The following is a 12,147-nucleotide window of genomic DNA, read 5'->3' on the forward strand; positions in this document are numbered from 1 at the left end:
CTCCTGACGATGACGATGGAGGTAATCGTCGAAAGCTCGAGATTTTATCTAGAACTGAGGCGGCAAGAATGCCGAGAATGTATTATACATAACTGCCGCCGCGAAAAACTTCGTTCCCAATGTCAGAGGAAATTAGAAACAAATAACAATCGTGGTTGACGCACATCGATATCTCGTAAACTGCCAAGATCTAGCATTCAAAAGAATTCGCCAGGACAGATCCAGTACATGCATGGTATTTAACTTAAGAATGGAAGACGTTTACACAGGCTCGCACTTCGATATTAGAGGCATCAATATAGACGGGTTGTCCCCAAACCGTTTTCGATATGCTGACATCATCGTGTTGATAAATGCAAAAGAGGTGACGCAACAATTCCAGAACAGGAAATTGCCTGTGGAAACGTCGTTGGACGTAAATATAAAATAAAACCAAGTTCTAAATCTATTTACCGAACCAGTTAAGTATGACTATGGAAATCGCCTCTGAATACAACTACGTTGGGCATCTCAAATTGCAAAAATTCCACAGTCAGATAGGTTATACTCATTCCGGGCAACAAACCCTGTGACACCTGTGTAGTAGCACTAACAGCTCACGCAGTAGAGACGTGAGCGCTCAGAAACTAGAGTGTCTACGAAGAGCAGTGCAGACCAGGATGCTCGCGTCCAGCCCCGCGGACAACAACTTTGTCTCAAGAACAACACGGGAAACAAACGTGCCCAAAACAGTTGCAAGTTGAATTGGCGAGAGGACCCTACTATGAGATGGAGCAATAAAATGCTGCATTTGGGACCTCGGAGACGCAAAAGAGGCGTTGAAAGACCACAGAGGTGATGCCGTGTGGCTACGGCCTCCCGTCGGGTAGACCGTTCGCCTAGTGCAAGTCTTTCGAGTTGACGCCACTTCGGCGACTTGCGTGTCGATGGGGATGAAATAATGATGATAAAGACAACACGACACCCAGTCCCTGAGCAGAGAAAACCTCAGATCCGGGCCTTCAGGTATGACATTCCGTCGAGCTGACCACTCAGCTACCAGGGGCGGACACAGAGGTGATTAATCGACGACAGAAAGACTGCTGAGACACAGTGGTGGCTCATATCATAGAATCAAGTCAAGTGGAAGAGTGCAAAAGACACCTCCATTCAGCTTTGGACGGATAATGGCTGGGCTACAGAAGAACAGGGCTGTCAGTGTTTGACTTGCTGCCAGGCGGAGAAAAGCAGCGGCAACTGAACTGTTATTAGGTCTTTTATTGATATGGCAACTGGATTGTTATGAAGTCTTTTCCTGCCCTATACTGCGAAACTCATTTGCAGAAGGATCACCGGTTGTTCACAAGATGGAAACCCTTCAGATCGACCGTAGTTGTAGGGCTGCCAGTAAGTCACACCGCACTGTAGGCGTCCAGCCGAGAACTACGGCGCTTGTGAGCTCTGTCCGACAAGTGACACAGTTTCTTTGCAAACATGGACGCGCGTAGAATTTCTTCGTTATCTCTATTAAAACGGACATCCCTTCTCTTGTTCTCATACTAACCACTTTGTTATCTCTGTAATACAGGTAAATACAAATTTTCATGCACAGCAAAATATAATATACGATATATGTCCATTAAGTTAATAAGAAAGAGTCAGAATTTTTTTTAGAAAGTGACGAGTTGAATATAGGAATATTTACAGATAGCAGGACATAAACCAACTGAATTTGACTTGACAACTGCAAGTGTCGATCCACTCGAATGTGGAAAACTGGTGTCACGTATGACTGTTTATGACGTTACTTCATCCGCCGATAATACATCAACTGGCATTTATAACTTACACTACAGTGAATGACGCCTTCTAATACACTCTGTCGTGCTGTTGCCTCGAAATGGCACACTGCTGTACCAGGGACGTTGTAATACGAAAGAAACCCAATACCAAAGATCTTTTAATCACCATTACGGACGTATCTCGTCATCTTGTTACACAAAATCGTACCGAAAGCGACTGGTTCTCGTGAGATTTTCAGTCTACAGCATATATTCATAGTACACAAGTTATAATGATATAACAGAAACTGAATATGGGCTCGAAATGAAAACGACGATTCCATTATGGCGTCTACCGAGTTCCGGTTCGTAGAACGGGATTTTGCGTCTCATTCGCGACGTTTCCCTCCGCGAGGCAGGAATCCGACTCGGCACCCCAGCCGGCTGTGAGGGCGGCCACAGCCGACCCACTGGACCCCGCGTGGACGAGAGCAGGCTGCGTGGGGTTTCCTACAACGGTACAGCAGGTAGCAAGGCTGTACCGAGCAACCGGTTCCCTAACGAGGTGTTTGCGACCTGAGCCTCCCCCACTGCTTGTCTGCCCCAGTCGCTCACCCTCAGTGCAGGTGTTGTCACCGTTCCTCAGACAGTGTCGTGCTGAGGAAGGCGGAATGAGGACTCAGACAGCTGGTTGCGCACTTTTCTATCAGAGTCTTTTAAACACGATCATATTTGCCTTTATTGAGCTCCAACAGGAGCATTTTTCAGTTGATTATTATGTAGTTCATTTTATAAATATGAAATTCCTACTAGATGAACTTCGGTGGAGTCATCTATATTAAGCAATGAATTTTATCATCTGTAGACATCAAGAACAACACTCAAGTTATCGAGACTTTATACGCCGCATCTAACCGTAGGAAAATATTCTGTAAATTCTTTCAGGTGAACACTCCCATTGTCGCGTAAATCTTTATCTAAATACTAACAGTAAACGGGCGTTGCCCGGATATTTATTCATCCAAGTTTTAAGTCAGTTCATCCCCTTTTCCCTCATCTCTCTTGTCCATTTAATCCTATCTCGTCTCTCTGTCCACCTCCTCCTTCCGCCCATTTGTCTCTCTTTCCATCTCCATCTGCGCCCCCCCCCCCCCCCCCTCTCTCACAAAACTTCCTCCTCCGCTTTTTCTAATAGTACATCAAATTCACAATAACACTCCTAATTTATGTATTTATTACAGTGTACCATTAGTCATTCACCACCTTCCCCCTTTCTCTGTGTACCTGGTCCTCCCTCTCTCTTTTAATCTGCTTCTCGCACTTCTCTGGATGCACCTCCTCCCCCTCCCCGCCCCCATCACGTTCTCCTCTCTCCGTATATCTCCTCCTCCGCCTGCGTCATGCCATCTCCTCTTTCCCCGTCTATGAAAAAATACGTAGATCTGTCAGCTTTCATGCTGATTGACGAAACGATGTTGAATTTATTTAAAGGTAGGCCAACACTTCGCCATCCAGCATACGTTGGCTTGTATAAATGCCTTCACCACGAAAACATACATGAGCCAACTCCCAAGCTGATCAGTCAAATGGTGTGTAATTCTGTTGTAAGGTACCCTCCGCCATACACCGTATGAAATTTCACGTAACGGTGATGTTCCCCTTGTTTTGACGATCAAATGTACAAAATTTCATCAAGATCAGAGCAACACTGTGGCTTTTGTTGAAATCTGTACGTAAAGTACCCTCTACCATGCACTGAACGCAGTGTTATGTAGACAGTGACCTTCCTCTCGGTTTGGGAAATAGGGATTCATTTGTATACACCCCGTTTGCTCTATGTCGACTTAGTTGCGAAACATAAATAGTAGAGTCGAACAGAAATCATGTAATGACTTCTGTCGTATAAGGGGCAACATAGCTATTAAATAGTAACGAGATTACGAGAGCAGTCACCTTCAGTGTTACGTAAAATAACGTTATACCTTGTAAATTATCCCGACACAAAATGAACATGATAAGCAATGTGGGACTTGCTTCCGTTTGCGTTTGAAACTCTCGGAGAACTGCTGTGTGACGAGGAGGGTGGGAGGGGGTAGCAAGTGGAGCCTCCATTTGTTTTGCCGGCCCGGGCCTCTGACAGGTGTAGTGTGCCACTGCTCGTAGGAAACCCCACGGTAAGCCGTCGGCACACGGACCGTGCTGTCGAACGTTAACGTTGAGCGTGCCAAATTCAACGTGCTGCGCCGGCGTGGCCGTGCGGTTAAAGGCGCTTCAGTCTGGAACCGCGTGAGCGCTGCGGTCGCAGGTTCGAATCCTGCCTCGGGCATGGATGTGTGTGATGTCCTTAGGTTAGTTATGTTTAATTAGTTCTGAGTTCTAGGCGACTGATGACCTCAGAAGTTAAGTCGCATAGTGCTCAGAGCCATTTGAACCAATTTTCAACGTGCTGCTGAACGCTCAGGAACGATGCGATTTGTGCATACGGTACGTGGGCCCCAACGTGGTGTACGCGATCGCAACGCACTCCAGCGACAGTTGAGGGATGTCTCTAGTTGGTAAATCACTGTTACTCAACGGGTGCGCGTAATTCCCACGTTAGCTCTATTAAAACGCACATTTCTTCCATCGTCCACGAAAAGGAAAGTACCATGTCCAATCAGTAAGGACACAGGCTTATAAAAGTTCCGTTACAGACAGTGCGTTACAAATTTGGAATACTTCTCCGCGTAAGATAAACGTTATTTCGTGATTCCCACATTTTAGTAAAACTCCAAGGTCAGTCTTACTTGATCACTGTTGCTACCCAGTAGCAGAATCTTTGCAACATGTGAATTACGAAGCGTAAAAGAAGGAGGAGTAAAATATCTTTAAACAAGTAGCGCAAGCTGTCCTTTAGATTAAGCCAATCGAACAAAGTCACCCCCAAGAAAAGGTGAACTTGCATTTACATAACATCAAATATTATAGTCTACACTTGTATTAAACTAATAATAAAGTATCAGAACCTAATAAAAACGTGAATGTTAAGAAAAAAAATTGGTTGTGTCAGGACGCGAACCACCGCCCCAACAAAAAACTCTTTACAGAACGCTAAACCAACATCTCCCATATTGGTACTAATCATAGTACCTTAGCGCATGCTAAAAACATTAATCGTAGATATGTTGCTAACTGAAATTTAATTATAACAAATTGTACCAAGAACAATGCGTTTTGGGTGGATCTTCAGTGCGTCGCTGCCTTCAAATAGCCTGCTCTCATTATACGCAAGTTAGAATAATTCTTTTGCCGCGAATATGATGTTTCTCATTATTTTATTGGAACGAATAACACAGTTAACAACGGGTTTTGAAGTGATTCTCAATTTGCTGGTGCTCGGAACGGCATATATACGTATAGACTTGAAATGAATGCCAATATGGCGCCTCACAACTCTGTACTGAAGGGAGACGGCGTGCTTGTGACGTAGGTGGCGTTGGGCCATCTCATTGGTCAACGCTCAGACGCACGCTCAGGATATCTGACATGCCAAATATTCCTCTGCACGTTCGGAAAGACTCCCGAGCGTTCTATTCCATGACGTCAGAAACTCGGCACGCTCAACGCTCAACGTTCGGATGCACGGTCCGTGTGCCGACAGCTGTAGGAACCCCCACGGCACGGCACAGGCAGGTAGGCAGGCAGGCAGGTGGGCGGGTAGGCAGGTACTCACGCAGCTGGTGGTAGCCGGGGCGCGTGGAGAACTCGATGAGGTGCAGCGGCAGGCCGCGCACCGAGCGCTCGCTCAGCGTGTAGAGGCGCGTGACGCGCGGGCAGCGGGCGTGCACGGCGCGCAGCTCGGCGGCCAGCTGCGCGTTGTCGTGGTGGCCGAACTCGAAGCAGCGGCCGCCGCCCTGCAACACGGCAGCTCCTCAGTGCCTGCCACTCCAGTCTCCTATAGCGCGCTCAAACAACCGACACCTGTATCCTTCCGTGCGCGCTCTCATTTCCATTATTTTATCACGCCGATCGTTTCTCCCTATGTACGTCAGCGTTAACAAAATATTTTCGGAATCGGAGGAGAAAGTTCGTGATTGGAATTTCGTGAGAACATTCCTCCGCAACGAAAAATGCGTTTCTTTTAATCGTGTCCATCCCAAATCCTGCATCATTTCGGTGACACTCTCTCCCCTAATTCGCGATATTACAAATGTGCTGCTCTTCTTTGAACTTTTCCGATGTACTCCGTCACTGCTGTCCGGTAAGAATCCCAGACCGCGCAGCGGCATACTAAAAGAGGACAGACAAGCGTAGTGTAGGCACTCTGCTTAGTACGTCTGTTACATTTTCCAAGTGTCTTGCCAATAAAACCCAGTCTTTGCTTAGCCTTCCCCACAAAATTTCCTGTGTGTTCCTTCCAACTTAAGTTGTTCGTAATTCTTATTCCTAGGTGTGTAGTCGAATTTACGGCCTTTAGACTTTACTGCTTTATCGTGTAATCCAAGTCTAACGCATTCCTTTTAGCACTCGTGTGGATGACTTCACACTTTTCGTTATTTAGGGTCAACTGCCAATTTTTGCACCATATAGATATCTTTTCTAAATCGTTTTGCAATTTGTTTCGATCTTCTGATGACTTGACTAGTCGATAAACGACAGCATCATCTGCAAACAACATAAGGCGCTGCTCAAATCGTTTCAATGGCTCCGAGCACTATGGGACTTAACATCTGAGGTCATCAGTCCCCTAGAGCTTAGAACTGCTGAAACCTAACTAACCTAAGGACATCACACACATCCATGCCCGAGGCAGGTTGCGAACCTGCGACCGTTCCAGATCGAAGCGCCTTGAACCGCTCGGCAACTCCGCCCGCCGACGCTGCTCAAGTTGTCTCCTAAATCGTTTATACGGATGAGCAACAGCAAAAGCACTGTAACACTACCTTGCGGAACGCAAGAAATCACTTCTGTTTTAGTCGATGGCTTTCCCTCAATTACTACGAACTGTGACCTCTCTGACGGTAAATAATATCGACGTTAATGATGTGGGCCTGTAATTTAGTGGATTACACCTACTACCTTTCTCGAATACTGGTGTGACCTGTGCAACTTCCAGTCTTTGGGTACAGATCTTTCGTCGCGCGAACGGTTTTATATGATTGTTAATTATGGAGTTATTGCACCTGCACACTCTAAAAGGAACCTAACTGGTGTACACTCTGACCCAGAAGACTTGGTTTTATTAAGTGATTTAAGTTAGTTCACTACTCGGACATTATCTACTTCTACGTTAATCGTGTTGGCAACTCGTCTTGATTCGAATTCTGGAATATATACTTCGTCTTCTTTGGTGAACGAATTTGGAAAGCGGTGTTTAGTAACTGTGCTTTGGCAGCACTGTCGTCCATGATATATCTTTCCTTTGTCATCTCGCAGAGAAGGCATCGATTGTGTCCTGCCGCTAGCATACTCCACATACGACCAGAATCTCTTTAGATTTTCTGCCAGATTTCGGGACAAAGTTTCGTTGTGGAAACTATTATAAGCATTTCGCATTGAAGTCCGCGCTAAATTTCGAGCTCTGTAAGACATCGCCAAACTTGGAGATTTTGCGTCTTTTTGAATTTGGTATGTTTTATTCTTTTCTTCTGCAACAGTGTTGTGACCCGTTTCGTGAACGACGCAGGATCAGCTCTGTCGGTTTTTAATTTATTTGATATAAATCTCTTAACTGCTGCCGATGTTATTTCTTTGGATTTAAGCCACATCTAGTCCACACTTACATTATTAATTTGGAAGGAGTGTCTCTCAGGAAGGTGTCAAGTGAATTTTATCTGCTTTTCTCGACTACGTATATTTCTCGTTTATTTTTGGAGGTGTTCACTAACACCTGTTTCCCTTCTCATGTTCGTTATTAGCTCAGGTTATTTGTTGCCACGAGGTCAAGTGTGTTTTCACAACCGTTTACTATTCGCGTGGGCTCATGAACTAACTGCTCGCAATAATTTTGAGAGAATGCATTTAGCACAATTTTGGATGACGTTTTTGGTACCTCCGGATTTAAACATGTATTTTCGCCAACATATCGAGGACAAATTACAGTCACCACTAACTATAATTGTATGAGGCGGGTACGCCTTTGAAATTAAAGTGAAGTTTTCTTTGCATGTTTGAGCAATTGTATCATCTGAATTGGGAGGTTGGTAAAAGGATCCAATTATTATTTTATTCGGGTTGCCAAGAACGAACTCTGGCAATACTATCGCACAGGAACTGTAACTAATTCAATTTCGCGACTGGTAACTGCAACAAACACGCCACCGCCAAGTGTGTTCAGCCTGTCCTTGGAGTTGCGCCGTTTTCAAAGTGAAAGCGAGGCAACTTTACTGCGCGGAGTGCGGCACGCAGTCGTGCGTCGCGGTGGTCGTCCCGAGGATGCGGCCAGGGGACGGAACTCGCACAGCGGCGAGAGCGCTGCCGACTGGCCGGCGCTGGTCGTGGCCGCGAGGGACGAACGACACGCGTGCCTCGACAAACGCGACTGAAACTTGACAGGTGTGGGCGGTGTGTGACGTTCTACATCTGCATCTACATTTATACTCCGTAAGCCACCCAACGGTGTGTGGCGGAGGGCACTTTACGTGCCACTGTCATTACCTCACTTTCCTGTTCCAGTCGCGTGTGGTTCGCGGGAAGAACGACTGCCGGAAAGCCTCCGTGCGCGCTCGAATCTCTCTAATTTTACATTCGTGATCTCCTCGGGAGGTATAAGTAGGGGGAAGCAATATAATCGATAGCTCGTCCAGAAACGCACCCTCTCGGAACCTGGACAGCAAGCTACACCGCGATGCAGAGCGCCTCTCTTGCAGAGTCTGCCACTTGAGTTTGCTAAACATCTCCGTAACGCTATCACGGTTACCGAATAACCCTGTGACGAAACGCGTCACTCTTCTTTGGATCTTCGTAAGGATCCCACACTGATGAGCAATACTCAAGTATAGGTCGAACGAGTGTTTTGTAAGCCACCTCCTTTGTTGATGGACTACATTTTCTAAGGAGTCTCCTAATGAATATCAACCTAGCACCCGCCTTACCAACAATTAATTTTATATGATCATTCCACTTCAAATCGTTCCGCACGCATACTCCCAGATATTTTACAGAAGTAACTGCTACCAGTGTTTGTTCCGCTATCATACAATCATACAATAAAGGATCCTTCTTTCTTTGTATTCGCAATACATTACATTTGTCTATGTTAAGGGTGAGTTGCCACTCCCTGCACCAAGTGCCTATCCGCTGCAGATCTTCCTGCATTTCGCTACAATTTTCTAATGCTGCAACTTCTCTGTATACTACAGCATCATCCGCGAAAAGCCGCGTGGAACTTCCGACACTATCTACCGTGATTACAAAATCGAGTCAAATTTACGACGATTTCGGCAGTACGACGTCGCAGCCCCTCCGACCCGAGTGGCTGGAGACTCCCATCGCTGGGGAATGGCGTGACGTGGCCGCCGTGCCCTTCGCCGAGGCACACTGTCCCGCAGCTGTCGCAAAGGGGCCTCGACGCCCCGGGTACTGGTGCAGGGGTGCTCTTGACGGCGACGTGTTCTGCCGGCCCCGTGTATGGGCGGGCGGTGTCTGCTCTCGGACTGCGTTCGCTCGGTCACCGCCCCACGGGTCCCCCACACACCGTCACGCCGTAACACTGAAGAAAGGTGCCCACCTTACTCACAACGATGTCCTTCAGGGACACTGCAGAACAACTGTTCATTAGCGAAAACGATGTGACGCCATTTGTGAGCAGCCGTGCGTCCCGGTCGCTGCACTACTCGAGATGCGCCCACTCGCGCAGCCCGCGCGGCACAGTTGCGACCGCCTGCTCCGGCTGCTGCCCACCTCGAACCGGAGGCGCGGGATGACACAGCTGTGCAGTGCAGAGGTCCCCGCAGACGTTCGGCCGGAACTTTCGCGACGCGCGCGCCTGCCGCCACGTTCCCGTGCACTCCGACGCTCGGCCTCTTTCACTTCCGAACGCTCTTCAAATCCCGATACTGCCCAAACTCGGACCGGCCGGCGAAATGGAGAAACACGACGGGGCGCCCTTCCAACTCTCTCGACTGCTAATAAAGCCGTCTCACACCCGTACGTAGCACCTTCGTGTCGTCACAGTGATCTGACGCCGTCCGCGCCCCCTTGTTTACCCTACCGCGCCTGGGAACCACACTAATACGGACGAGACTAACGCACTCTGCTGGCCGTTCTGTCACGGAGAATTGAAATATCGACAATTTACACACTCGGCAACGCTGCGCAGCTGTACAAAGCTACGTCCCACGTACGAATGTGTGTTCTGGCTGCTTCATTTCTTTTGTCGTGCACTGTATTTTGTCAACACGATACGCAGTCTTGCAGGTATCGCCAAAATTACTATTACTCGAGATTATGCATTCTCGATGAGTTAGAGATCGAGTTAATGTGGGAAAAAACGGCGAATGTTGCGAACGAATAATTCGAGTGGCGAGACAATGATTCCGAGCTGGTCAATCACTGGAATGCGGAAACAGGAGCAGAGCGAGGTACCGGAGAACACGGAGGAGCGCGCTCCGGGCGGCGGCCGCCCGCAGACTGCGCCACCTGCCGCCGAGAGAGGCCAGTGTGCCGCAGACATCAGCGCCACTCGGATATCACTGTCTCACAAGTCGTCATACGCAAGTTTCGACGACAATCCGTGGCCACTATGAAGGCTACTCCTATACAGTGAACAACACGAAGGAAGATGGGACTGCGATTTGGCGCTGTTCACAACAGAAAGAGAACCGTTACCGAGGAAAGCTTAAAACCAGGGATTCTAAAGTGGTCTTTTCGCACGAGCGTCAATGTGGAGCTCCGGATGACGCAAGGTTGGAAGAACAGAGGACTCTGAACCAGGCAGAGAAGAGGGCACGAGAGGAAATACGTACATTTCCAAAATCCATTCAGAGGATCTAAGTAGCTTGCATAATCGAGGGTACGACTTTGTGACAGAATTGCCAGACCAGCGAACAACGGAGAAGACATTATACAAGCAAAGGGCAAAGTCGCAGGGAAGTGAGTGGGATCCAGAGACAAGAGAAGAAATTGAACTTAAAGCAGAGCTATTAACTATAAATGATGGCAGCAGTTTCCTCTTAAGCGACTATAAATCAGGAGACAAGAGAACAATTTTTTTGTGGAACAGAACAGAGAGAGTCTCTAAGAAGTAAACGACACTTTTTTATGGATCGTACATTCAAGTGGTGTAGCAAACAGTTTTCACAGATATATACAATTCACGCAGTTTTTGGAAATAATAAAAATGAGAATAATATCTACCCATTTGCATTTGCATCATTACCAAATAAAAGGAAAGAGACATACATCTGACTTTTCAGAAATGTGCTGGAAAATATTCCAGAATCGAACCCTGAAAGTATGACTGTAGATTTTGAATCAGCAGCGATTTCTGCAATTATAGATATGTTACCAACTTCCTCAGTGCATGGATGCTATTTCCACATGACAAAGTCTCTCTGGAGGAAAGAACAGGATCTTGGACTCATTCGCGAATATAAAGAAAATGAAGAAGTGAGACAACAAATCCGCATGTGTGCTGCGCTGGCGTTCCTACGGCCTGAAGAAGTACGCGACGGCTGGCTGGACATACATTCACAGGCACCGGATGTTTCTAGCCTTTTTGACTTTTTCGACTATTTTGTAGAGAGACGGTTGGAAAATGAAGAAAACCCTATCACCCTTTGGAGCTGCTACAAACGGCTCTATCGAGCAACTAACTCCGTAGAGGGCTTCCGTAGCAAAATTATTAATATGCTTTCCAAACCAAATCCTAAAATTAGTGATGTAATTACTTGCATGAAAACAAAAGCAGAAAATTCAGCGTGCGCGTTAATGGGAACAGAGCTGAGTATGGAAGCTAAAAGAAAGAAAACAGTGTACATGAAACGGGACGAAAGGTTGGAGAAAATATTGAAAAAGTATGAGGAGGATGGTGAGATAAAGGCTTGCTTGAACGCTATCTCCTACCTTCAAAAACTAGAGTAAATAATGTATCAGAACATGTATATACATAAAAAATATACGAAATGTTAATAGCAATCTTAAAAAAATTAAAAAACAAAAAAAAGTTTGACGAAGTTTATAAACTGATTTTAAACACGCCTAAATGAGAATAAAATTACTTTGGCGTTTAGCCAGTCCAAAGCTTGGATAAAGTGTGATGGGAATCAGATTACTTTTAAAAGTGTAGGTATGTGGTTTCTAACGCATCTAAACCCAAAGCGCCAACAGTCCCATGCCTCAGCAGTGTTAACAAATTAACAGTTAAAATTAAGCTAACTACACATGTGTGAACATAATACCACTTAAT

The 12,147-nt window shown here is 46.5% G+C and overlaps 1 protein-coding gene across 4 annotated transcripts in view; it reads right to left on the reverse strand.

The window, feature by feature from the left end:
* Window positions 1-12,147, reverse strand: part of LOC126164138 (carboxypeptidase E-like) — a 453,031-nt gene that overhangs the window by 321,991 nt on the left and 118,893 nt on the right. For all 4 annotated transcript variants that reach the window (XM_049920217.1, XM_049920216.1, XM_049920215.1 and 1 more), the window contains exon 2: window positions 5,473-5,653. In XM_049920217.1, coding sequence (XP_049776174.1) covers window positions 5,473-5,653 — 181 coding nt within the window. The remainder of the gene's footprint in view (window positions 1-5,472; window positions 5,654-12,147) is intronic.

Source organism: Schistocerca cancellata, chromosome 1, assembly GCF_023864275.1.
Source record: "Schistocerca cancellata isolate TAMUIC-IGC-003103 chromosome 1, iqSchCanc2.1, whole genome shotgun sequence".
In the NCBI taxonomy this organism is placed as follows: domain Eukaryota; kingdom Metazoa; phylum Arthropoda; class Insecta; order Orthoptera; family Acrididae; genus Schistocerca; species Schistocerca cancellata.